The sequence below is a fragment of the Zerene cesonia genome, chromosome 17 (assembly GCF_012273895.1).
Source record: "Zerene cesonia ecotype Mississippi chromosome 17, Zerene_cesonia_1.1, whole genome shotgun sequence".
In the NCBI taxonomy this organism is placed as follows: Eukaryota; Metazoa; Arthropoda; class Insecta; order Lepidoptera; family Pieridae; genus Zerene; species Zerene cesonia.
Window position 1 is genome coordinate 6838130 of NC_052118.1, and position 27763 is coordinate 6865892.

At 32.1% G+C, this 27763-nt stretch overlaps 3 protein-coding genes across 5 annotated transcripts; 1 reads left to right on the top strand and 2 right to left on the bottom strand.

The window, feature by feature from the left end:
• Positions 1 to 167: 167 nt before the first annotated feature.
• On the bottom strand, positions 168 to 12640 carry LOC119833219 (protein lava lamp). The gene is made up of 10 exons (XM_038357142.1): positions 12310 to 12640; positions 11987 to 12116; positions 11578 to 11691; positions 10743 to 10897; positions 10435 to 10633; positions 9164 to 10318; positions 8974 to 9081; positions 2222 to 8645; positions 1839 to 1993; positions 168 to 1404 (listed from the first exon to the last, which is right to left on the bottom strand). Exons 1-10 carry the CDS (start codon positions 12433 to 12435, stop codon positions 1325 to 1327), a joined length of 8646 nt encoding a protein of 2881 aa, XP_038213070.1. The 5' UTR covers positions 12436 to 12640; the 3' UTR covers positions 168 to 1324.
• A 410-nt stretch (positions 12641 to 13050) lies between these two features.
• On the top strand, positions 13051 to 14635 carry LOC119833220 (39S ribosomal protein L28, mitochondrial). The gene is made up of 5 exons (XM_038357143.1): positions 13051 to 13194; positions 13324 to 13591; positions 13761 to 14080; positions 14162 to 14340; positions 14481 to 14635. The coding sequence occupies exons 1-5, from the start codon at positions 13174 to 13176 to the stop codon at positions 14536 to 14538; spliced, it is 846 nt and encodes a 281-aa protein (XP_038213071.1). The 5' UTR covers positions 13051 to 13173; the 3' UTR covers positions 14539 to 14635.
• An 861-nt stretch (positions 14636 to 15496) lies between these two features.
• LOC119833188 (probable phosphorylase b kinase regulatory subunit alpha) lies at positions 15497 to 27677 on the bottom strand. 3 transcript variants are annotated; one of them, XM_038357084.1, is made up of 17 exons: positions 27204 to 27677; positions 26143 to 27128; positions 25622 to 25835; positions 25422 to 25531; positions 24702 to 24849; positions 24198 to 24362; positions 23751 to 23912; positions 23345 to 23480; positions 23020 to 23102; positions 22265 to 22441; positions 21404 to 21660; positions 20010 to 20138; positions 19372 to 19510; positions 18237 to 18341; positions 17792 to 17907; positions 17006 to 17263; positions 15497 to 16583 (listed from the first exon to the last, which is right to left on the bottom strand). In XM_038357084.1, the coding sequence occupies exons 1-17, from the start codon at positions 27460 to 27462 to the stop codon at positions 16368 to 16370; spliced, it is 3660 nt and encodes a 1219-aa protein (XP_038213012.1). In that variant the 5' UTR covers positions 27463 to 27677; the 3' UTR covers positions 15497 to 16367. The 3 variants fall into 3 exon arrangements, with proteins under 3 accessions (XP_038213012.1, XP_038213011.1, XP_038213013.1); XM_038357083.1 differs by lacking the exon at positions 24702 to 24849 and adding an exon at positions 25125 to 25272; XM_038357085.1 differs by lacking the exon at positions 24702 to 24849 and adding an exon at positions 25125 to 25272 and having other exon boundaries at positions 18237 to 18338; positions 27204 to 27676.
• Positions 27678 to 27763: the final 86 nt, after the last annotated feature.

Consider the following 27763-nt stretch of genomic DNA (forward strand, 5'->3'; position numbering starts at 1 on the left):
TTGACTATTATGTTCACCAAAATTCTTAACACACGTATTGGTAAGTTTGCCTACGAGATACATTATTGAATTACAAAAGGCAAAAATCAACAGGCCAGGTAGGTATTTTAAGCTTCAAAAACATAACCATTAATCCGTTCATTTAGAAAGAAATAAAAAAAAAACAATTTCAATCAATTAGCATTTAATCATAAACTATACAATTTCATATACAAATGCTGCAAATCACCTTGAATTAAATTATTATACATAATATTATATACATGGAAGCATTCAATTTATATTTAACAAATTATACAGGTCAATAGCATCTAAATCCAATACAATAGAAATTAAAGGCACCATTATTTTTTGCACTAGTCATTTTGGTCGAGTTATCAATTTGCTAGGATTGTATCGTGGTTTACAATGACGGTGGTATATTTATATACTATATTTAGTTTGTATTGGAACAAAATTTTTACAATATATCGATCGTTCGTTTTTATCATCGATTGCACTTCGTTAAAAATCGTTAGTTAATTGATAGACAAATTAACATTAAGATTTATATAATAAGGTTACTAATGAATAGGAAGGAATATAAGCAATACCAACAACCTCGGTTGGGTAGATAGATGTAAAACTAGATAGAGCAGAAATCTTGAACAGATGAGGAAAGTTTGTAGATTAAAAATAAAATCTGAAATATATTGTAACTTGATTATTTGTGAATATGCTGCTAATTGATTATAAGGACACTACATCTAAAACAACACTAATATTAAGTTTCGTTTTTCGCTGACAAGCGGTAAGTGCACAATTTACAGTTATTTGTTGCCACAAACATTATCGAATTGTGCTTAGTGCAGTGGTGGCGTAAAATGCAGGAATAATTTACTAGCACATAACGTAAGAAACATAACATTGACACCGGAATATAACAAAAACCCTTACGCCGCGTATTCATGAGTAAATACTTTTTGAGCAACAGTTGATCAACAGTTGTTGGAAATTTTATTTAAACTTAATCTCTCCTCGGACCAGAACTTATTACATAAGGTATCAAATGTGCAACACGCAGTGTTGCCAGCAATTCCGCAACATGTTGCTAAGCAAATATTTACCGTGATAAATATGGGGCAGGGGCAATAAGCCTAATTTTTTTGTAGCATTCGATTTGTTCCCGAAATGAAAAAATAATGGCTTTTAAAATTCATCCAATTTTTTTTAGGTTCCCACATTATCAAGGTCATTCCCAGAAAAAAATCAATAAAATTTTTATTCAACAATAAACAAACATTAATAACTAAAGACTATATAACTTTTACATACAATATACAAATTACATATGGACAACTTTTGGAGTACTCTTCCCTCGAAGCCAATTAAGTAGTACGGTAGGAGTGCTTTGTGAATCCCGAGCTAAAAGAAAACATCACAAATATTATATTTTCACCCAATATTTTCATAGAAAAACCTGATAAATATAATAAAATTGGTTATCAATTATTTCAATAAAACTACAAAGGATACTTAACAAACTTAAGATTAAAACTTGTATAGGACATAAAAATAATTATTGCAATAAAAGTAAAATGGAGCTCCTTGTACTTCAAAAACATCCTTTTAGTTAGAGTTAAGAAAAATCTGTAGAGAAAAACAAAAACTCAAGACAGAACTCGTTTCCTTTTTTGAGGAAATGGTGAGCCATTACCAGTCCAATCCCGTCGTCCTTCCTTAAGCCCTAAAAAGCGGTCAACGCATTTACAGAGACCTCTTCAGATCATGGGCGGGTCGCTTACCATTAGGTGAACCATCATCTTACCTGCTCGATGTAACATAAAAAAACAACTCACAAAGCGTATGATGGGCCTGGTTCAGTTGTTCCACGGCTTCCGGCGGCAGGTTGGCCACGTCCCGCTGCAGCAGCCTCATGCCGAGCTGCCTCTGCTCGCTCTCGTGACGCAACCGGACGTCGCGACTGTGCTTTACACTGCGCAGCTCTGACAGCCTGGCACGTGGTTTATATCATCACTTATTAGTTTATTCTATCTACTAATGCTTATAAAACGTCTATGTGTACACACATTACATTTTTTTAATGTTTGTATGGATCACGTAAAAAGCTTATCGGATTAAAAATATGCTATAAAAATAACTTCAAAGATATGAAAACTATACGATTAAGTTAAATGCTTTTTATAATAGTGAATTTGTAAATTAATAAAATAAAACTCACTTAGCCTGTAATTTAGGTTTTTCGCCATCCATTTCGCTTATGCTACTACTCCTCGAAGAATGTGCACGGTGCGTATCCACAAAGTGGGATTCCTTTTCTATACTAAAGCTCGGAAGCTCGGATACTGTGTCTTGGCTTGAGCTGATAGATGCATCGAGCCCAACAGATCCGTAACGTGCCTTCAAATCTTCATAAGAACGTAAGCTATCAGATAGTCGTAGTTGTAAAGTATCTCTTTCTTCTAACAATTGTGTCAATTCCATGGTAAGTTCCTCGCAACGCACGTCCCGTTGATGAAGCATGTATAGCGCCAAATCTAACTCAGCCCTCGGGACAGCGTCGAGCAAATCTCTATTGAGTGTACTTTCTGCCGCATTACCAGCAACCTCATTAGTATCAGACGCGAATGTAACATGTTTCTCGATTTTATTGCTAGCCGATCTCAAAGCATTCTTCATGCTCTCTATTTCATCTTTTAGAGTAACTATCTCTAATTCTTGACTTTCCAAAACTAATTGTGTTTCAGCTGCTTTATTTGCATATTCTTCTAATATTTTATTCAAATCATTTATTTGCTTATTAAGATTCGTACATTCCACGATTTTAACATTTAATTCTTCAGCCATCTTCACTTTTTCTTCTTCTAAACCTTGGCGCATCTTTTCATAATGTTCACTATTTTCATGCATCTTCAACCTAAGTACTGCTAATTCAGACTCCTTTTCAAAGGTTAAATCTTCAACTTTCTTTTCATATTCTATTAATTGTCTCCGAACATTTTCAAATTCCGTGTTCCTATCTGAGAGTGTGATTGTATAGTCATGTGTTTTCTGGAATATTTCACTTTCTTTTTGTTTAATTTGTTTAGTTAAATCAGATATTTTTAACTCATATTCTCTGTTAAGTTCTTCTATGCGTTGGTTCAAACTGTCATTAACAGTTTTCGTAGCGACTAGTTCAAGATTCAATGCATCAGTAGATTCCTGCTGCTCGGTTTGCCTTTGAATTTCATCTCTTAATTCCTTAATGGTTTTTTCATACTCTTCCTGTTGAACGAGGATTTTATTTTCATTCATTAATTTTTCATCCTCCATCTCCGACCGTAACATATCAAGTTGATGCATAACGTCTGTGTATTTATCATGTAATGTATTCAGTTGATCCTCCTTCTCTTGTAATTTATTTTGAAGAGATGAGACTTGCTCCATAATGACAATTCTATTAGTTTCTTCTTTGGTAGATGACTGCATATTATCAAGAAGTTGTTGATATTTACTCTCAGAAGCATTTAACTGTGATCTAAGATCTTGTTCGATTTGTTGGAAATCATTTTCTCTTTGCGTTAAATGTTGCTTCCATAGTTCAGCGATTTCAAAGCCACGCTGATCCATGGCGCTTGATATCGAAGATCTTAATTCAGTTACTGTTGATAACAATTGATCATTTTCTGAATTTAATTGTTGAAGTTTTGATTCAAGCTCATTTAGTCTTTCTTGTGATTTTTCTGCGTTCTGCAGTAGCTTTCTGTTTTCAAGATCTAAATCTTGAATTGTTGTACTAGCATTATCAACCTTTTGTTTTAATATTTCACATTCGGATTTGACTTGTTCATAATTTTCTGTTAATGATTTGAACCTTTCAATCTGAATCATGTCATGTTGGCTTTGTTGTAATTGCATACTAACATTTTCAAGTTCAGATTTCAGTACTTGAATTTGATTTATAGCATCGTCTCTTTCCACTCGAAGTAATTGCATTTCGTCTAAAGCTGAATTCACTTCATGTAACTCTTTGCTTTTAATTTCCAATTGTTTTTGGAGGGATTCATATTCTATCTTTTCTTCTGAACTTTTTTCTATTAATTCTTTATATTGTTTTTCTAATGTAGAAAGATCCGTTTGTATTTTTGTACATTCGTTGATTAAATCTGTATTTTTAATTTTTAAATCTTCTATTTCAGCCTTATTTATTTCGTTACCTGCTAAGGAAATGCATTTTTCATTAAGATTTGATACTTCACTTCTTAATTTTAGGATTTCTTCTGTGAGTTCTTTATTTTTTAGCGATAAATTATCAACTATAGACTGCAATTCATCATTTTCTTTTTCAAGTTTCGAAATTTCTTCCTCAAACTGAGTTTCATTTTTCGATAATAATGCTGATGGTGAGGACACAGGATTATCCTTGTTCTCTTCGTATTGTTGTTGAGAGGATATTTTATCATTTGCTTGTTTAAAATTGTATTTCCATAGTTCTACTTCATTATCCATTTTTTCTTTCATTTCTATTAACCTTTCATTTGCATTTTTAATTACTTCATTCTGTTTAGTAAGAAGTTCTTTTTCTTTTCTCTCCTTATTAAGAGCATCATTGAGTTCTTGAACTTTTTTCTCCAAAATATTCATGTTGTTAGCTAATTCACTTTCAATAGTCATATCTAATAATGACGAATTCGATATTTGCTTAGATAATTTTAATTCATTTGCTAGCATATCATTAGCAGCCTTCAGTTCTTTTAATTTTTTAATAGCTTTTAATAATTTCGCATTTGATGCATCCAAGTCTTTTTTTAATCGTTCATTTGTCTCCTTTAAGCTTTGTATTTCTTGATTTAGCTTAGAAGTTCCAGGTGTAACATCATAAGAATCAGCATTTTCTTCTAACCCCCAACCTTCTTCGGAATTAAATGGATCTTCATCTTTACTTTCATCATCTGTTTGGGAACAAACATACGTTTTTTTAGGTACAATTAGAGGTTCTATTGATCCTCCTGAAAATTGTTGTATATTTGATGGCTTTTCATTGTGTTTTAACTGCTTTTTAATTATAAGTTCTGATTGTTTATTGGATATATCAGCATCTGAAAGTATCTGCGATTGTAAGGAGGCTATATCTATAGCTGATTTTTGTTCATCGCTCATTTCTTCTATTGTAGAAGAAATAGTCATTCCCTCTGTTTTTGGTATGTTCATCTCAAATACAACTTTTTTCTTTTCCATTAATTGTTTTATTTGATCTTCCTTCTGGTATAATAAGTGAGCGAGTTCCTGATTATCACATTTTAATTTGGCATTCTCTGTCGACAGTTCATCAAGAGGATGTAAAGATTGTGCAAGTTTTGATGATAACTCTGTAATTTTTTGTTCTAAAGAACATTTTAAAGAACTATGTTGTGATTCTAAATTTTTCAATTTATTTTGGTATTCAGATAATTGTACATTTTTGTTATTTAAAGTAGCATTTAACTTATTAATTTCGGCTACATATTGCTCAGTATAATCTGGCATAGAAGGATTGTCTACTTTGGATGTTTCGGCAAGCTTCATATTTTGAGTAGTCAATTCTTCCAGGTTAATATGAAGGTTTGCTACAGTTGTTCTGTAACCTTGGTTTTCAAAATCTAGTCTTGAAACATGCTCATTCAGTTTTTCAAGTTTCTCACTTAGCAATTTCTTTTCTTTTATAGCCTCTTCAATTTGAGTATTGAATTCTGTTTCAATTTCATCAATTTCAACTTTTCTTTGTGCTAGAAGACTATTGTGTTCATTAGTTATTTTTTTCAGATTATTTTCAAGGCTTTCCAGTTTTGCTTGATAAGACATATTTTCTGCTTCTAAAATTTCAGTTTTTGCAGCTTTGCTTTCAATGCTATTACAATGTGCAAGTAAGTCAGAATATGATCTTTGTATGTTCTGTAGCTCTTCATTAAGATATTGAACTTTATACTGTAGCTCTTTGTTATCGTTTTCTATTTCATGGACTTGTTTCTCAAGAACCCTATCATGATCCATTAGCACAGCTAAACGGGTTATTAGCTCATCTTCTTGAGTTGTATATTCAGTATATGATTTTCGTTTTTCTTGTAATTGTGTATCAAGCTGATCAGCTTTCCTTTCCAGTGATTGACGTCTATTTTCCATTTCAGAAATACTTTCTTCAAGTCTACAAATGCGATTTTTGTACTTTTCCATTTCAATCTGTAAGTTTTCAATATACATGTCTCGTTCTTGAACTTTAGCTTCGTGTCCAAATTGCATCTGATTTAAACTTTGTTCCTGATTTTGTAATTGATTTATCAAATCAGAAATCTGTGATTGTTTTTGATTTATATCTGCCTCTAAACAAGAAATTTTTGTTAAAAGATTGGTATTATTCTTTTGTTCCAATTCATATTCAACCAATTTATTATTTAAGCTCTCTAAATTAGATTTTACAGCAACATTTTCTTCATGAGATATATGCAATTCTTTGTGTAATGAGTCTATTCTTTCCTTCAACTTCATTATTTCATTTTGAGCTTCTTCATACCTGTATTGCAAGGATGTAATTTCACTTTGAGCCTCTTGATTTTTCTTCTCAAGTAGATTTTTTTCTGCTTGACGGCTATTCAGTTCCTCATTAGCATATTTAATTTTTTCTTGTAAAGCTGGTATTGTTTCAACTTGTATCATTGCTTGATCATACTGTTCAATTTTTATTTCATGCTGCTTCTGCAATTCACTAAATTGATGTTCTAACTCAGTGTACATAGAAGATTTTTTCTTAATACTCAGAGCAAACTTTTTTAATTTTTCCATCAGTTCTTTGTTTTTACTTTCTAATACTGAAAACTGATCACTTTGAGAACTTTGGTCAAGATTTATGGAATCAAGTTTTTGTTTAACTTGTTCATATTGTTTTGCAGTTTCTTCTATGACGAGGTCTTTTTGTTGTATTGCCGTTCTTAATTTTTCATTTTCTATTGATTCTTTTCTTAATTGTAATTTAATTTCGTGTATTTCCTCATCACGTTCTTTAGATTGTGTCATAATTTCGAAATATTCTTCTTTTTGCTTTTGTTGTTGCAACTGTAATTCTTCTAGTAATTTTTGTTTTTCATTTAAAGTCTGTTTTAAGTTTGTCAAGTCACTTTCGAGTATATTGCTTTTATTTTCAAATTTAGATTTTAAAGATGATAGCTGAGCTTTTTCCTCTTCAAATATTCTAAGTTTTTCTTCACAATCAGCTAATGCATTTTGATATAGAGCTATTTGTTTATTTAAGGATTTTATCAATTCGCCGTTTTGATCTTTAGCTTTTTCGTCTTCTAAGATTTCTATTCTGGATTTTAATTTTTGAGATAAGTCATTTAATTTGGTAATTTGATTTATATACTCATTAATTTCTTTGTCTTTTTGTTGTAAGGTGTTACCATAATTAAATACCTGTTTTTCATATTCTATTAACATTTGCTCCAGATTTTGAATATTTGCATCGCGACTTGTAATGGCGGCACTATATTCCCTTTGAATTTTTTGCATTTCTTGATGCAAGGACTCTATTGTATCTTTAAGTTGCAATTGTTGTTGTTCAGATGTATCATTTGTAACCGTTTCCAGTTCTAATTTAAGGTTTTTGTTTTCTTCTGTCAATTGCTTTATTTTGTTTTCATAATCCATATTACTTTTCAATAAATCTGAATGCTTTTGTTGTTGTTCCTCAAGAGAAAGGATTTTCATTTGGCAATCTGCTATTTCATCTTCTCTTTCTTTAATTATGTTTTTCAATTTTAATATTTCTTTGGTCAACTGCTTCACAGATTTTGCACCTTTTGCTCCTTTTTCACTAGCTGCCTTGTCATCTTGGTGAATCTCAGCCAGAGGGCTATCAACAGAATCTTCAGTAGTCAAAGGTTTTGTAGTTTCTGCTGTTTCTTTAATTATTTCACTTCTTTCGCGCTTTAATTCTTCGATTTGAGAATTTAATTCTTCGTTAAGGCTTTGAATTTCAGATTTTTCATTATTTAAAATTGAAATGGTTGTTTTTAAGTCTTGACATTGATGATCTAAGTCCTCAATTTTTTTATGTAGTGAATTATTTTCGATACAAATTGTATTCATTTTTTCCATAACTTCTTGTCTCTCTTGAGTAAATAGTTCAATTTTATTTTTTAATTCGGCACTTTCTTGGAGGACACTATCAAAAGTTATATTTTGTCTGGAACTCAAGTCGGTTTGATTCTCAGTATTATTGTCATCCAATTTATCTCTACTAATGCCTTTGTTATATTCTTCTATTTCTAGTTTTTCTTGAGTTGTGAGAGAATCAACAATTTCTATTGATTCTGCTGAACTTACTTTTTCAGCACTTAGTTTCTCTAGTTTATCACTTAATTCTATGTTTTCCTGTATGTAATTTTCTAATTTTTGCAACAATTCTTCTTTTTCATTTTGTAGCAATTCTATATTTCCTTCTAGCTGCTCCTTATCTACTTTTATATTTTCTATCACCAATTCTAGCTCTTTTTTAGTAGCAGAAAGTTCATCGATTTGTTCTTCTAATTGTACCGATTTAATTTCTGAACAAACTTGCTCATTTTGAAGTTGTGTTATATCTGCTAATTTATCTTCCATTTCTGCATTCTTTTGCTGCAAGAGGTGCAATTCTGAAAAGTAAAATTGAGTATAAGTTGGGAACTTAAGAAATACAAAGCTATATTTAAAATACGAATGTATAAAGAGATCACTACAAAGACACTAGTTTGATATAAAGTTATAGATGAACAATTATTTAAGATTGAAAACTTTTTATCTATTGAACAACTTCAATTATGTATTAAGACTTTTATTTTAAATTTGCTTTTTGTTAGTATACATTTTCTTAATAAATTAAAATAATCTTCTGATGGATTAACTTCTGACTTAATCATAAAATTAAAGGGACACCTAAAAGACATAATTCTTTATTAAGATAATCTAGATTAGGTCAAGTACCTTGAACCAAGTCGAATTTTTGAGTCTCTAACAAACTTATAGACTTCAATCTAGTTTCAGCTAAGTTCTCCATTTCAATCATCTTCTTATACACCTCTGTATCTGTCACTGCAAATAAGAAATTTAACATGTATTATTAAAAGTAGTAACATTCATCTATTAATTATTAAATACCCCGTATACTACTTACATCTTCCACTATCATAATCAACAAGATGTAATTGTAAGTTCCCTTTCTCTTCTTCTAGCTCTGCTACCTTTTGTGACAATTGATGTATCTCTTCATTGAGACGCAGTATTTCAGCATTTGCATCGGACACTTTACTAAAGTTCTCAATTGTTTTTTGCATTTGTTTTAATTTTAATTTCGAATTAGATTTCACTTTTATCATATTTTTATTTGCAGTATCAATTTCTTCATTTAATGATGCAATTTGCTCTTGAGCTAATCTTAATTTATCTTCCAGTTCTTTAATATCTTGTTGCCCACTAGAAGTTTCGGATGTTGGGTCAATCACATCTTCTTTAATCTTCTCTGTACTTATTTCTACATCAACTTTTTCAACAGTTTTTAAAGTCATTTGTGATTTAAGTTCATTAATAATATCATCTTTCTGTTTATTATCAGATTGTAAACTTATTATAACAGCTTCTTTTTGAGATATAATAAATTCCTTATCTAGAATATCTTTATTAAGAGCTTGTAAAATAATTTCTGTTTTTCCACTGTCAACTTTTCCTGTTTTCTTTTCGGATTCTAGATTTAGAGATTCTGCAGAAAGCTTGCTCCAAGGGGATTTCAATTTGGCAGATGTATTCCTACCACCTTTGCGTGTTGGTAGTGGACTACCCTTTTTGCTAGGGGAGCTTGCTGTGGTACTTGGTTTGGAATCAAGAGAAACTGAAGAAAGTTGACTTTCAAGTTCTTTATTAGTTTGTCGTATCTGGTAATTAATTTGCTCTAGCAACTCAATTTTTTTAGTTAATTCTTCCATATCTGCAATTTCTTTGGAACCTTTCTCTTCTGTCTGCTGTGGCTTATTTTCAATTATAGGTTCTTGTGTGTCTGTTAGTTTTGTTATCTGTTCTTGTAATTCTTGAATTTCTTTGGTTTTTAATTCAAGTTCTTCAATAATCTTGGAATGGGCTATACTTATTTCAAATCGGGAATTTTCAAGTATAGTATTTGCCTCACTTAGATTTTTTATTTTTTCGTTTTTCTCCTCAATTTCTGATAATAATTTTAGTTTCTCTTCCTTCCATTCAAACTCCATTGATACAAAATTTTGTTGCATTTTAGCCATTTGCTCTTTGGTATCTTCCAGTAAATGTAGAGTATCCTTTTCTAATACATAAAACAAATATATGAATTAGTTATATTAAAAAATACATACAATACCAATTTACACTTGGAACTTAAATTTTGTGATTAGATTATTCAGGAAAAAACAGAATTGATACCTTTTCTAGTTAAACTGTCAGATATAAGGGTTGTGGCTTTATTTTTTGCTTCTATTATTTGGTCCTTTTCATTAATTTTTTCTTGTAAGTCCAAAATGGTGGTCTCCATTGCCTTTAACTTTACTTGCATAACACTTAATGCATTTTCTTTATCTTTCACAATAGTCATTAACTTGGACACTTCACTGGAATCAGAACTCTGAAAAAAAAAAGAAAAACTATAATTCTATCTTGTTACTACAAACAGAATGCTCTTTGAGCAAACTTGAGTCTTTGAGCATTATACACTATGATTACATTTTCCTTACCTTTCTTAATTCTGTACTTTCAAGTGCCAGTTCTTTCTTTTTAACAACATTTGTTTTCATAGGTCTTTTACTAATTTCCTTATATTGTTTTATTCTTTCCATTAATATCTCCTTTTGTTTCAAAGTGTTTGCTAAGCTTTCACTAATACCTGGAACTAAGCATTGATGTTGCTATAAATATCCATTTCCAATATTTTAACTCATTGGAGTTACAATTATCATGATACCTTTTTTACATTATTTAAACAGCAACATATATATACCAAAAAAAATCACAATAATTAATACTATGAATACTATGAATAAGGCAATTGGATGTCATTATAATTTTAACATGCAATGAGTATACAAAAGATGTTCGACTTTGAAGAAAAAATAATGAAGGAGTTCTTATAGTCACTATTTCATAATTCATCATTCATGTGTGTATATATCATCATCAGCCCATATATGTTCCCACTGCTGGGACACAGGCCTCATATGAGGGTTCAGGCCATAATCCACCACGCTGGCCAAGTGCGGGTTGGCAGATGTCACATATCGTCGAACTTTTAATTCTTGGACATGCCGGTTTCCTCACGATGTTTTCCTTCACCGTTTAAGCAGTGGTGATGTTGTTTTACATGCGCAGATAAGTTGAAAAATCAATTTATTTCCTGCGCGCTCGCCCCGTCTCGAACCCCGACTTACCGATTTTGAAGTCCGAGGTCCTCACCACTGAGCCACCACTGCTTGTGTATATATATATATATATTATTTTTTTGTAATTAAAGATAAAAATTGGATCATATTCTGTGTGTGATTTTTTGTTTATTATTTTTTATTGCATACTTACTGTTCAGTGCATCTTGGACTGATAAAGTTGTGGATGTGTCAGTAGCTACTGAATACCCTGTTTTCTCACTCATGGCGGTTGCCATCTCTGATTGAGTGTCTGTAGTATCATCCTCTGGAAATAATAAGCAACATTTGTATTTAGAAGTTAAACCGCCTCCTTGGTGCAATGGTTAACATATGGGCTTAGGGCAGAGATGTCATGTGTTTGATTCCCGGCAGGCTTTCACAAAAAAAATGTTGCAGACTAACAGGACACAGAAGGCTGATCTTCTAATTGTCCATAAAGAAAATCAATCAATGAAACAAATGTATGTCATCTACCCCATACCCCACGAGGAGACACTCACATAACATTTAGGTACTTGATGAAAGTAATTTCAAAAAATATTTTAGTGTTTCAAACTTACCAAATGGCCGACCCAATAATTCTGCTGTGGCCTTACGATGCTCTTTAATCTTTTTGGATACAAGTGCAGCATTTTCCAGGCATTTCTGAGCTCTTTCAAATTTTATTTGCCTCTCTGCTGTTGTTGTGAGCTAAAAAATGAGCGATAGAACATATTTATGAATAAAATAGTACTAGAACTTAAATTCCGCAAATACAATTAGAGAGTTATTCGTTTCAATCAAGCGCATACCTGTATTGGAGACATATGTCATTACAAATGATAATTATTCAGTTGGTCGAACTTATCTCAAATATTGTATTATGATTTAAGCAATGGTTTACCTTAGTGGTTGCTGCGCTACTTCTACCCGTCACGCTTGCAACATCACCTTTAGATACTGCTAAATTGGAATCGACTTCGACTTGATCCTTTTCAAGAGGACTATTGATGTTTTTATTTTCGGACATCGTTGTTTATGTGATGAAAACATGAATACAACAACGAATAGATACACTGAGCACAATCACAGCTGATTAGGGTTACGGCTATTGAATTGAAGACAAAGTAGAGAATACATAAAATACTAAATCAAAATATTTAGCCACCACTTAGCACTCAATCACTTGCCATTTTTTGATCCACGTCAGCACAGATACAGAACAGCTGTTAAATGCAGATAAACATAAATACATAGAAATTTTTGTCTCCTTTACATTGGTTACCATAATACCTAGGTAAATATTGACTACATTATCTTGACAAATTACTCTATGTATCCAAATCCACAGGAAACTTTTTAAATTACAATGGTACATGTCTTTTTTCATATGTATCTATAGTGGATAATGGGCGCTTTTGTTGATAAATCATAAATGAAACAATATAAAATCACAATTTGGATATAGGTAAAATAATTTTCCAAAAAACAAGACATAATTGCAGTCTAATTTACCGCCATTTTCTGCATTATAGTCATAAAGTTATAATATTATTATTAATTCCAGAAAACGCAATTTTTTACTACCTATCTTATTATTCTTCTCTAAGTTATTAATAACTATAGTGTATAATCTGTGTTGGAATTATAATCAAATTTTTGACAACTGACAAGCTGTCAGGATTTTCTAAAGCTGAAAATTTGGGGTTTGCAAGTTGGGTTATTTGCAAATTATTATTGTTACATGACGCTTTTTACACATAATTAAATGGCCACTTCCCGTATTCAGGTGAAAATAAGTTGTGTTTTAATGAGATAAACAAAAATATTGCATCATCTATCAATTGTTGACATTCTTGAACGTGTGACCTTATCGTTGCAAAAACACAATATTTTCGTTTAATACGCATTTTTTCAGGCGACAGCGCGTCAGTTGTCCAAAACATTTAAAAGAAAGAGCAGATTTGATATAGGAATTGCAGCTGAGTTGCCAGCTGCTTACAAGAAATTCTGGCATGAATGGAAAGTGCTGAAACCTGCAGCTGTTCATTTTATTCCTCAAGATAGTAAATGGAAGAGGGACGAATTGACTGGTGAAACATTACCTGTTCAAAATGTTCCTATCCCCTTGAAATATCCACCAGAAATAAATGAAGGAATATGGGGAGGAGAGGCTATAGTTAAAGGTAAGTCTTTGTACTATCAGTAAATGTTCTAATAAGAATCGGCAAACTTACTTATGTTATTTGTTTAGTGTTTAAAGTCAGTTGGCTTAAGTTATTTATGTACAATACTCTCAACAAGTATGAGCTGTTTGTAAATTGAAGAAATGATTTATTACATTCTGCCTTTCAGGTTTCCAGAAGCGTGATTTAAAAAAACGCAGAGTGCCTCATTACTGGGTGCCTGTTCTTAAGAGAACTGTTGTCAAATCAGAAGTGTTAAATACTCATCTTTCAGTGACTGTCACTGATCGGACAATTAAGCTTATCAATGACCACTATGGCTTTGACCATTACTTGCTAAAAACACCAGCTTGTGACCTTGTTTCTATGTTGGCTCTGAAACTGAAAAAACAAATCCTAATTGAATTAATGAATGGATGTCCCCGACATGCATATGATCCGGTAAAGCAAAAGGAAATTTATGAAGAATATAAAACATATCTATCATCTGTAAGTAATTTTCAATTCTTTTCAATTTATGTTACAAAATATTGTATAATTTGACTTAATATGGTTAAATTTTGATTTTAGTACACCCCTGAAGAGGTGGAATGGTATGGTTTGACTTGGTATGAAGCCCTCAGTAAAGTAGCAAAAATGAAAGAAGCTGCAAACAAACCTGTTCCTTTGAAAAATGTGTATAGAAAAAATTTAGTTGAAAAACTCAAAGCAGCAGGCATTGAGGCAAAACCCTCTGCTGATGAAATATCGTAAGACAATTTATCATTTTACAGTATAATTATGAGAGTTGCATTATAGTTCTCGTTTTTGATATTTGTATTTCAACTTCTTATAGATAATGAATTGGCATAAAAAGGTAACTTACATTTTTTTTCCATAAACTTTTCAGGTCCACTACTTCATGGTTGTCAAAAATGAATCCATTTGGAAAGAAAGATGAAGCTTAGTGTTTTGTACTAGAGAATATGTAGAAATAAAGCTATTAAATTGTTGAGTTGTAGAAAACTGTAATATTGAAAATAAATAGATATTTTACTGCCAAAACATTATTTTTATTTTCATTATGATTGTTGTTGGTCCATACCCTTTTGCCACTGCTTTGATAAATACCTATGATAGTTGTAGACAATATTGGTATAGGTATTGGTTAAGAACATTTGGCAGTTGTCATATGCTGTTAAAACATTTCGATTAAATATCTTTGTTTCTTCCACTTTGGATAAAATAATATAATCTATCAAATTATCACAACATACTTGAACTCCCTAGTTATTTTGTGAAAATTACACAAAATATCAACTGCAGGGAATCATTCATTTCGGTTAATTCTAAAATAAAAAAATATGTTTAATAGAAAACGAACTAATAAAGGCACATAACTACTGTACAACTTTGTTCTGCAAGTGTGTAAAAAATTACTTATCTAATATATAAAATTCTTGTGTCACAGTTTTTGTTGCCATACTCCTCCGAAATGGCTTGACCGATTTTGATGAAATTTTTTGTGTTTATCCGGTATCTATGAGAATCGGCCAACATCTATTTTTCATCCCTCTAAATGATAAAAGAAGGCAGAACAGCGTTTGCCGGATCCGCTAGTTTTAAAAATAGATTTCTATGTGTTTTACACCATATTCATATATTACAACCTTTGCCTACAAAGCGCACCTCTATGTAAATTCCTTCCTAATTATATATTTATTCTGATCTTTTATTTAAATTTGTTTATAATTTCCGACGCCGGCGCCAAATATTACTAAATGAATCTCATCCATTGAATCGAAAAAATTGTGCATGAAGGGTTCAATTTACTTTACTATATTTATCAAATAATAAATTAGAACTAAGGAAGAATGTGTGATATTTATAACGGGTGAATTTATTTATAGAAATGAAAGGCGCATATAACTATAAACGTCTTTAATATCTTTTTTCGGGCATTTTACACTAACTCAATCAGAAATAACTACATAATTAAATTTTTGAATACTGCAATAAAATAATAAAAATAATTAATCAACACAATATTCTATTACAATCATTATTCTAATTCTTCTACCCTTTTATGTATAGTTTCGGTATTTGATGCTTTTGTTTTGTTATGCCATAATTTAGTCAATCTTCTTATTTGTTTGATTTTTCCCAAAATATGAATTCAGTATGTTGTTATCGTCATTCAAAATAGGATACCTACTACAATTCACTCTTATTTTAATAAAAAAATGCGTAAACAAATCAAATTTCAGAGGAAGGCATTATAGAAAAGCTTAAAACAAAGAACATTCTCATTCTATTGATGTTGTACTGTTCTAGAAATTTCAAAAAAAAAATTAAAAAAAATCTTTACTGGCGTACACTGGGTCTAGTTGCAACATTCCGTTACATAATATATCATAGATTGCTTTGTAGTATACGAAAATAGCATGGTCTTTATTTAGGAACTTTTTGGGTTACAATAAATGGTCCTAGATGCATAGACAAATTCCTGTGCCAGTAAAAGGTTATATTGATGAATAGAAAATATATAGAAGGAAAAAGGGCATATTACATTTAGTTATTATTAAATAAATATAACAAGGACACTGAACAAAGAATTAAACTAATACAAACACTACTAGCTTCAAAGTTGTTACACCTAATAATACCCAATATCCTACAAAATATTGAACATTCCAAAATGTTACTAGTTAACAAGAATAAAATCTATGCAACGCAATTAAAAAAGAAACGCATCTGCTAGCAGCGCGGCAACGGCGCGCGCACCCAACAGAGGGAACTAAGTGATGGTGCACTCGAGCGGCGTGTCGGGCGGCATGCGGTCCGCCAGCAGCGCGGCAACGGCGCGCGCGAGGTAGGTCATGGTGCCGTAGCTGCCGCTGGGCGCGCTGTCGTACAGCAGCTGGCACACGCCCGCCGCGCCGCCGCACACCTGCGCGCCGCCGAACGACTCCGCCTTCGCGCAGCACAGCGTCGCGTCGCCGTTGCACCGCATCTGCGATGTACATCGACGCGCTATTACCAACTACACTCACAATCACCTATCAAAAGGTTGTATGTTTTATAAAAATCTTTTATTTTAATTATACAATAAGTAGAATAGTTATAAACCGTTAACAAATTCATAGAGTCTGTCATCTCCTCATTAAACTTTTTAGAGGTTGATTTTTGAATGAAGATCCTATGTTCAACCTAGGTTTTTTATTTATTTTCATTAGAAGTTTCATCCTGATCGTTAATATGCGATTTACCCATGAAAGTACGAAATCTATTTAGCTATGTTTAAGCTCTTGTATGATGAACACAAATATAATTATTTGTGTAAGCAAAAAAAAGCGACAATAAGACAAGAAACAAAGCCTACAAATAAGACCTATTCTATATTCACAGATCATAGTAACATAGTAGTATACAAACCTGATCTTCCAAAAATATCTGATTCGCCTTATGCACCAAATGTTCCACCGTGATCATTCCACCGAGGTTGTTAATAGTCTTATATTCTACTAATAACGTGAGAACCATAAGAGCCTCAACAACCAGTTGCCTGTATTCGGGCTGTGGTATTGAATTCAGCACTGTTTCAACGGCTAGTGCGAATTTCAACTCTCCGGACGTCATTTCTTGGGTCAGATTCGGTTGCAATATTTTTCCTTGGATTACAAGGCCTTGACACTGTAATGATAATAATAATCTTCATTATTTTAATGCCTTTATATTAAAAATAAATTCCTATTTTCCTAAGTCGTAGCATCACTCATTATAACGCTAATTATTGTTACATTATATTTGTAACCATCAAGTGCCATTAGTAAGTTTTTGTGAAGAGAAACTAGAGAAATGTTCGCCAAAAACAAAAATAAAAAATGGCAAAATTGAAGAGTTATTTACCCTTCAAGCAGTTGACAGTTTGCACGAAAACATCGTGCAATAGCAATTAACTAGCAGTTTCCCGCAGCATCGCCCGCGCGGTCATAATAAATTTCTATGACTTTCATCATCCCCTATTTCTCGCCTCGGGGGGTAGAATTTATCAAAATCCTCTCTTAGGGGATGCCTACGTCATAACAGCATTCAGCCCGATCCGTCTGGTGGTTTGGGCTGTGCGTTGATAGATCACTATGACAGTCAGTAACCTTTGATTTATATATCGGCAGTCTCCGAGTGCCACACGCATATATTTTTGCTAAAACCTAAAGTAACCTTTTCCAAAACGCCCCAAACCCTCGGGTAGAAGTCCCTCGGCACGCGGTTCAGCGCTCCGTCCAAACGACGACGTCTCAGCCACTGGCCTTGGCGATCTGGCTCCACTGTTGGGGCTACAAAATGTACATTTATGTTACAAAAAAAAAAAATTTATATAAAAACAGTTAAAAAAACCTATTATAACAAACATTAATAACTAAATTGTCTTACTTGCACGTATACACAGTATACATAATGAAATTATTTATTCTGGTCAAGATAATAAGATAGACTTATAAAATTATTGCATGTCACCTATCCTAGATAAGTGTACAAAGTTTGCATTAAATTGATTTGTTCAAAACTTAAAACCAATATTTTTTATTTATTTTAACAAGGTATGAGTTTATGAATAGTCTTTTTTGTAGTTGTGGTTATTTATTACGAGTAATAAAACACTTACTTTCTTCAATACCACCCTGGATATTCTGTCCTTCGAGCATTATCTGTGACTTCTTTCCGTAACGATTCGATTTGTTACTCACTATGGAAAAGTTGCCGCGTCCTGCTGAAAAACAATCTATTATAATTATTTTAATAATAAATAAATTATAAAAGTTATGTTTATAATATATATAATAATCTCGTGTCACAATGGTAACTAACAAATTACCATACTCCTCCGAAACGGCTGCACCGATACACATGAATTTTTGTGTGCATATCGGGTAGATCTAAGAATCGGCCAACATCTATTTTTCCTACCCTAAATGATAAGATAAATGCAGAACAGCGTTTGCGCGGCCAGTTATACAGGGCAGTTAAGGATTCGGACCTTCTTTTATATATTATTCAATTAATATTATGCAATTAATCACTTAGTGCACGCTATTGTGCGCTATAACACGCTGTAATAAGCATTGGAATAAGGTTTTTGGTTACAAACCAACACACTACATAGGGGTCGAATTAAAACATTATCTTCATTATTAAATCGCACAATACATAAGCATCTATATATGTATAGATTTGCGTTAGTTACTACAAAGGATTATACAAAGGATATACAAAGGATTATAGTTACCAAAACGATTTCATGAAACAACATATACATTATTTAAACAATTCAAATATATATTAAAGTTAATTCATGTATTATATTATTAGAACAATCGTAAGGTTACTACAATGTAACTCGCCTTCCCGTTTGACTTTTTCCTTTATACCAAACAGAGAATTTGCTGCAAAGGAAAATATAAGTTACAGAATACGTTGATTTTTTTTATTTCCCCTTTCTTCATGAATGTATGAGTGTTGTGCAATTTATGGCAATATATCCTTTAATTTCGCATATACGATGAAGTCGAATTGACAACCTTTCTCCTTTTTTGAAGTCGGTTATAAAGCAATAATTTCAATAAAAAGTATAGTATCTCTACGGAAAATAGACATATATAAGAAACAAATAAATATATGAAGACTAAAAATACAAAGATAATAGAAAAATCTATTGAAGAAAATCAGAACAGATGGGCTATGAAAATGTTTGTGTTCAACTTCTATTGTGGTTAATGGTTAATTAATAACAAATAACTCACCGCTGTTGATAGCAAACTCTTTTCCGCTGAGGATGTGGTATAAAAGATTCTTCATCTCAAAGGGTGACAAGTTGAGCAGATGTTCCGACGCCTCCTCGCCATCGCAGGAAAGCGTTCGAGAAAGTTCCGTTGCCATTACCTATAGATTTAAAAAAAATCTTGTAATATTATATTTATTCTCTGCTGTTTCTTTTTCATTGGAATATTCAAGAGGTAAGAAACAGTGATCGCTTTGTAATTATAGTAACAAAAAGTACCGATAATAAATTAAAGGATAAAGAATAACTAAAAAAATCAATCATTATATCGAATTCACTCTTTATTTTTGTAATACTCTGTATTCCAATGGGTATGTTGTAGACATTTTAATCTGTAATTGCAATCTGACAGAGTGCCATCGACTTTTCTTTAAATTGGAAAATAAATTAACTAAAATATTTCAATTGTCAACGTTGACTACTTCAAATGCTCTGTGTTTTATTGCTACATTTCACATTACAATTTAAATTATTAAATATGTCGAAAGCTATTAAAAGTGATGGCTGAAATATTATTCTAAAGGCCATTCATTTCGGAGACAAGTCGGTGGAGATAAAAAGCTTTAAATTAAATAAATTATTGATAGTTAGTTTATTTACCTGAATAATAAGTCCGACTCGCAGACGCAACATTTCCAAGAAGAGCTGTGGTTCCGTGCGTATAAACATTGCCAAGTATACAAGTAGCTCTTGCGTCAACATAGCCGTACTTTCGTCATCGCCGTATGCCTTGAATATAAAAAACAAATAAATAAAAACACTGTTTATTGTGAATGGTATCAAAGCACACTCAATGTTTCAAAAGCATTCGTATAAAATGTATGCAGCAATTCAAAATGTGCGCTCATTTCCAATAGTCTCGTGTCATTCGCGTCTGGGCGCGGCTTTATTAAAATCAACTTTAAGCGAACCGCGTAAGGTTGAATTTGAAAAAGTACATATATGCTTGCGGTTTGTGTTTTGCAACACTTTCGAGCGTTGCATTAGTTCAGACTGTGTCTCTGTTCGTATGTTATTTCTATAGTTAAATAGTACAATAAAGTGAAACAAAGAATATTAGCTTCTATGTAAACTAGTTGTTGTTCGCAGCTTTGCCCGCGTGGTCATTCACACATACATAGTCTACTCTTTACCACGGTGAAACATCTCCCCACAGGAATTTCCTTTAAATACGCGGGCGAAAAGCTAGTTTATTTGAAAAAAAAAAATGAGTAAACATGTTGTGTATACAAATTTTTAAGTTTACGTTTTTTTCACAAACTTTCTTTGTTATTATTACTATATATGATCTTACATAAAACTAGTATTTTATTATTTATCAACTATATACCTTTTTATTTCCATTTCCAGTAATGTCGCGACGTAACGACTGCATGTAATTTAATTAAGAGTAAATTTAAATATTGGATAAAAGTTCAAAGTTCATGAAAGTTGAGGTTTCATTTATCATTTACAATAAATTTTTCATATATTTCAACTCGATTCAATCAACTTACCTCAGTTGCAAAATAATTACATGTATTTAATAGCATATGAATATTTAATAACCACTTATAATTATTTTTGTTATTAAACAAATGTGGGACATTTTTGTCTCTAAACATTACAAAGCTACATGTTTAAACGATGAACTCGGGAGAAGCCGGAACTAGTGATTAGTATTAATCTAGTTATATGTGTTTGCCTTTAGGCACTAATTACAAGAATCATTCAAGTCAGAAAACAATGAAATAACATTGCCTGTGTGTGTGTTAATGATATATCATATTTCTACATACGCAATTTGTCACTTAGTGAAAATGAATGAATGATTGAAGCTAGCCAAGAAGCAATAAACAAAATATATTTTTTGCCATAATTTTTAAAATTGGTCCAACAGTTTTGTGTTAAAAAATTACAAACATACATACAAAAACATAGAGATTTAAAGAAAATATGTTGACACTTTCATAACAAGCAGTATTTACATTATAACAATTATAAGAAATACTCACACAATGTATCAGCTGCCTCAGCTCATTCTCCGGTAAAGGCGCGGTTATAGTGTACTCATTGTTAGGCGGCATTCCCACTGTGATCTGTTTCTGTCTCACCAACAGGTCTGTAACGGCCTTAGCCAAGTCCTCCACCCTCTTGCCCAACATACCGGCGGAGTGGCGGACGAGACCCCAGAGCTTTTGGGAACACGCCTTTTCGTATAGGACTTTGAGTAGGTCTTTGACTGTCACTGGCTTTCCATTTTCCAGTATTCCTGAAAAGTAAAAAAAAATATTGTACATCTAATATAAATACTCTGTGGTTAGGTTATTGAAAAAAAAGGGAATTAAAAATAAATTTGTATGCATTTGGCAATTTTGAAATTATATATAACCTAGAAATTTTGAACCGTTGCTACGGTTAGGCAAGATACGCAGGTTCGAATCCTGCCTCGTGATCAAATTTTTTCTATTCTTTCAAAATTTCTAATTTATAAAGCATTTCAATGCTATAAAACTAAAAATTAAATATATATAACCTGTCTATCAAGAATAACGAATCTTTTATTAATTTCTACAAAATTGGCCGCAGTACGCACAAATTTGATTTTTAAAAATTGTTTATACAAATTTCTTAAAATATGATCACAATTGCGCTCCAAAAAACTTTATGAAGGAACATGTTTTAAATATGTCATGATTTTTTAAATAATCTGTATAGTCTGTGTGTCTCTTAATGCTTAGGCTACTCACTAATTTGGTAGAAAATCCGACGCGTTCAGGATCTATTCGGGGAAAACACCGTGACTGTCTAAGTTTTAGATAATAGATTTAATCGATTTTAAAGAAGCAAATTTAATCGAAAAAAAAGTAAATTACCAGTATTAAAGTCCAATCCGTGAGTATCAACAAGGTACTGCAGTATATCACCCTGTTCATCCAGGCTTTCCGTCTCCCTCAGCATGCCGATCAGCTCGTCCGTCTCTTGCTCCGCGTACATTAAGCTCTGGCTCTCGGATATCGTGCGATTGCGTATCACCACGTTCTTGTTCACAACTGTCGAATGGTTAAATTATACAATAATTATTGTATATGTGACATGTACAAATTATTGCGTTTGATTGAAATATATCTCATGAGATTATATAAAACTGAACCGAACACAACCCATTACATCGGATGCGATTTCGAATCACCACATCCTTGTTCATAACTATATGTTCCATATGTGACATGTACCAATTATTGTGTTTGATTGTAAAAAGCGTTAGATTGTAGCCGAACTCGCTGTTGGGCTCCTATTTCAGTGCAGTTTTTATATAAACTAAACCGAACACAACCCATCATATGGAATGTCCACTTCAGAATTTAAGGGTTTGACAACAATAGATCTACCGATAATTAATATACGTTTTTTTTTTTTATTTTAATTACAAGCATACCTAGTGTTCTATGTTTGGGAATTTAGTAGATGCTAATTGTAATTCTGCAATGGTTAATAAATAATACCTCTATTTTCAACTCAACCTCACGAGCTAGCACAGTCTTAAAGTATTATCATTATGTTATTATTAATAATACTTTAAAATATTTTACAAAATGTCAAATTATTACGTGGAAAATTTATTCATTACCTTCTTCTTTGGGAGGTGATGGAGATTTTTCCTTAGTTATTTCTATAGTTGGTGTCACTCCTAAATTTGTAGTAGATGTTCCCCTTAAACAATAATATGTATAATTTATTTGCACTTTCATACAATTTTGATCATTATTTTGAAAAAAAAATAATAAATATAAAATGTAGCAAATTATGTTTATTATGTATTTTAAAAAAGTGATGCTTCAAATAAAACTTCTGTTGCCTTGATGCTTAGATATTGTGCATCATATTTAAGTTATAAATAAACTGTCAACTACTTATCAAATACTGAATAAAGATTTCAGTACAAAAGCAATTACTTAGTAAATGATTTCCTCTTAGCATCCTCAGGCGAAGGACTACGCCCATATACTGGATCCACTTCCAACCAGGACGGCTTCCTCTCCAATAAGCCGTGAGGTCCCACATTCTCACCTTCCATTCCTAATGTTTCCGCTGTAAATAAGCAAATATAGGTAAAGTATTTTATCACGCGCTTCACAGGTCTTGATGTCATCAGTATTTATAAAAAAAGCCCCAAAAATTTTGTCAATATGAAGCACTTTGTAAAAAAAAATATATTTTAATTATCAGTTGCAAACATATCGTTAATACTCTATTAATAAAAAAAAAACACAAAAATAATTTTGTTTCTAAATTAGACGATTAACTATAAAAAAATATGAAATTACATAGCGTTAAATTAAAAAAAAAAACATAACTCACAATCAACATTAATCGATCGCGTTTTCTTAATAGCGCCGCGCACGGACATGCGACGACGCAGCGAACGTCCGCGCGCCGCGGGCCGCGACAGCAGACTGAACTTTGTGCTGAACGATTTGAGGAGGTGCTCTTCGAGATAGCTCTGCACTTGGGGATTTAATTCTGGAAAGCGTATGATGAATTCGATAATTTTTTAATTAGTCACAACTTTTTTATGTGTTTGTGCATATAGTACACGAATAGAGGTCATTAATGCGTGTATTGTCAAATTGACAGCCTACTGATGAACAAGTTAATATGATTTTAAGTTTAATTTAACGAATAAGCTTGAAGCTTTGTTAAGCTTCCTAATAAGGCGGAAATGAGAATGTCACATGATACATATGTTATATTATGTGTTAAGTTCCATTAAAATATTATACAATTTCTTCTACACTTGTCACTTACTATCAGGATATCCATCTTCTTGGCTCCCAAGGAAACTTAGATTTGTTATAGCCGAAGTACTCAAGAAATCACCAAGATTACCCAATGTCACTCTTGTGCCGTTTATATAACCAGATTTCAATTTTTTCATTGTTGTTATCATGGCCATTGGTATTTTTCCATGATCTAAAAGTTACATTAACATTCTATAGTTGAATATTGGCATACAATATATTCAAGCAAAAGCACAAAAACATGTTGACAACAGTGGTACATAAGCTAAATAATTAATTATATACATATATTATATTATAAAGCATCATTCATAGATATTATACATAATTAAGTTAAGCGAAATTGTTCGTGTTCATGAAAGTTTTATTCATTCTTTTAAAATTACATGTATAGTATGTATGTATATAATTTTCATCTCCATTAACCCATGCAATATAAGTTCATTCCCAGAAAAGATGACAGAAGATGTATTAAGTACATCCAAAAAACGTTGTAAAAGGGGATATGTACCTAATAAATATTGTGTGGCTAATAACGTGATTGTCGGCCTTCCTAACATTTGTTTCCAACTCATGCCAAGGAAAGCGACGTTCGCCGTAAACGTGCTGGCGAGCAACGCCGGGTCACGAGTCATGTAGTACTCCTCGTAGTCAAAATTCTAAGGCACATTCATGCAAAATTGTTATGACGAAATACAAAATCTATTATATTATTTACAACCTTGAACTAACAATCAAAACTCCTTGTTAAATAGGTAAATGTTTGACAATGACTGAAAACCATTCTGGGTATGCGACATGGAATAAAATGTTGAATAATAGCTTGTTACATTAAATTGTGATTTATATAAAGGCTTGGGACATATTTTTTGTTTAGCACAGAGGACATAGGTTACTCAGCAAGCAAATGAAGCAAAATATAAAAAAAGAATACCTAAATTCATTTCATTTAAAGTTAAAACAATAAGTGGTCTTCCGAGAAGGTTTTGCCAAGAAGACTTCAAGAAATATATCTCGGATTTGAGCATGTCTACCATCAACTCGTAATCAGAAGCTATGTAGAAGCGCTTCATATCAGAAAACTGATAAATAGACAAAAAATAAATAATCTTTAAGGCAGTACATAAATCATAAAGTGAAATAGAAAACTAAATTTCTACAAAACTTCAAATAAAATATAGAAACAATAAGAATGTTTAAAATGCATAAAATAAAACCCAATCCATTTTACCTGTGGTGTAAAAGCGAAAATTCTATCATTCAATGAATAAAGTTTGCTTGTGCTTAGAATGCCAACATCACGTGATTTTCTACCTGAGAGACCTAATTTTTTGTTTCTACCTGTAATTAAGAATAAGTAAAAAAATATGTTGAAAAATTTTAATATTATTTAATATATTATTAGAATATCCCCCCCCCCCCTCTATTTACCTAAATAAGTATAAAGATGGCTGAGAACCCTGGCTGGCTGAACTTCAATGGGTGCAACTTCATTAATTGTTTGCACATGTAAGTCATATTCCAAAAGCTTATCCCTAATCTCATTATCCTCAGCTAAAATTACAATTTGGACTACAACATCAGGTTTCTTTTCTGAACACAATCTTCTGTTTAACGGATCTAATTCCCCAACAGCCAAAAAACCCTGAAAATTTACACATGTTCACTTAAGTATATAAAAATATAATAAAATTATTGCAAATTTAAAGATGATGCATCATGCCAACAATGTCATTTTATAGTTTTATTTATAGATTCAGTTGTAGAAAAAAAGTATGTGAGCAATATCAAAGGTAAATCATACATCAAACATAATTAAACAACAATATCACATATCAGATACATTTTATAAATAAGGGAATATATATTACAACAATAAAGGAATTGGTTGTAAGAATAAATCTATAAGACATAATAATCATGTGATCAAAAGTAAATAATGTAATACTTACTTCTTGGAGCAATTTTCCTAGGATATAAAGAGATTGAGCCCAAATAAATGGGCATCTGCCCAATGGGATTCTCTCTTGACTGCCAGGTTCACTTTGTTCTAAGTGTGCTTTATCTGCAGGCACAGAATACAATTCAGGGACCAACTTCATACCATCATCTTTCCTAATCATAATCATTTCCAACTTCTGCATGTATTCAGAAACATTATTCTTAACTCCTTGAAAACAATAGTCTAATATAAGATAGCAAAAAAATAAAGGCCATTCACATTCTATGTTTTCAAACATTCTCAATTCCCATGGTTCATAGTAAAGCCTATTTGGATCTTCTCTTGGTGTTTTGTGACCATCTCTCAAGAATCTTTTGCAACCAAACTTTCCTTGCAATTTGGTAACTATTGTATCTCTAGTCTTTGTTATCAAGTGTGGATCATCAACTGCAAATGCTGGATAGCTTATAATGGAAAGTAGGCCGGAATCTAATTCTTTACTGTTAGACTCCCTCGGCAACATGGATTGTAGCACAGCTTGACATTTTTGTGCTTCATCAGCTAAAACATGTATAACACTAGAAGGACCTCCTCGGGCTCCAAACAAGTCCAATTCATTCATAGCCTCTAATGCTGCTTTGGCCATGCCAATTGAACTGGCATTAAGTTCAGGCAATCCATGATTAGTTTTGTCTCCTCTCTCCCAAATACCATAATCAGGAGTACAATAAGCTGATTCAATGTAAAAAACTAAGTTTTGGATGAAGGCTACTTCATCTAATGAGAATACTATCTGTAAACCAGAAGCTGTCATTTGTGCAAGAACAAGAAGGTACAAAGAGATGGCATCTATTTGCAAATGACCCCATTCAGTGTCAGTGACAACAGTGCGGCCAGTTATGGATGAATACTTTGCATGCAGAGAATCATGTGGATTTTGAGTGCTCTTAAATTTCTCAACTTTTTCCTTTTGCTGCATCATGGCCATCAAAAGACCTAAAAATGATACAATGTTATTTAAATATTTGTTTTAAAATTAATAAATGTTAAAAGTAGAAGGAAAAATCTCACCCCGCATAAGTTTTACACAACTTTGTTCCAATTCATATGTTTTAGCACGATCTTCATCTTGATCGGCAATTTTCTTGAACGCCATTGAGAGCCCCCATACCGCCAAAATACAGTACAAATTATCTCGAATCCAAGCATGATCGTTTTGCGGACTAGCGGGGAATAACCCAGTAACGGGTTGTTGATGATCAAGAATAAGTTTGTGGACAATTCTTTGGTAATAATCCAGGCGGACACCTGAATTACTCCGGGTTCTCATCTTTTTATACAGCTTCGACGTCTTAATTTTATTTTTAGCTACTATTAGATTTTACATTTTATATACAGACACATAATTGGACTTCAAGACCATACATCATAAATTATATGTGGTAATTAAAGTAAATGGATCGTCGAAATTACATTACCATCTATACGACCCTTAACAAAATCACAAATATTTAATATTTTACAATTAACATTATTTTGATGTTGGTCAGTTCCATAATTTGTATGTCATTGGTATGTCATTTGAAAGTCAAACCGGTTTTTGTAATAACACAGAAAAAAAATTAACATCT

What these genes read in the sequence shown, in the direction of transcription:
- LOC119833219 (XM_038357142.1), bottom strand. Translation starts at nt 12,435, where the DNA reads ATGTCCGAAAATAAAAACATCAATAGTCCTCTTGAAAAGGATCAAGTC. An exon ending in GTAGCGCAGCAACCACTAAG is followed by an intron (nt 12,117 to 12,309) that starts GTAAACCATTGC and finishes CTCATTTTTTAG; the next exon opens with CTCACAACAACAGCAGAGAG. An exon ending in ATTATTGGGTCGGCCATTTG is followed by an intron (nt 11,692 to 11,986) that starts GTAAGTTTGAAA and finishes TATTATTTCCAG; the next exon opens with AGGATGATACTACAGACACT.
- LOC119833220 (XM_038357143.1), top strand. Translation starts at nt 13,174, where the DNA reads ATGGCCACTTCCCGTATTCAG. An exon ending in TGGCCACTTCCCGTATTCAG is followed by an intron (nt 13,195 to 13,323) that starts GTGAAAATAAGT and finishes GCATTTTTTCAG; the next exon opens with GCGACAGCGCGTCAGTTGTC. An exon ending in CCCTCTGCTGATGAAATATC is followed by an intron (nt 14,341 to 14,480) that starts GTAAGACAATTT and finishes TAAACTTTTCAG; the next exon opens with GTCCACTACTTCATGGTTGT.
- LOC119833188 (XM_038357084.1), bottom strand. Translation starts at nt 27,462, where the DNA reads ATGAGAACCCGGAGTAATTCAGGTGTCCGCCTGGATTATTACCAAAGA. An exon ending in TGAGGCAGCTGATACATTGT is followed by an intron (nt 20,139 to 21,403) that starts GTGAGTATTTCT and finishes TTTATATTCAAG; the next exon opens with GCATACGGCGATGACGAAAG. An exon ending in AGAGTTTGCTATCAACAGCG is followed by an intron (nt 18,342 to 19,371) that starts GTGAGTTATTTG and finishes ATTGTTTTTCAG; the next exon opens with CAGGACGCGGCAACTTTTCC.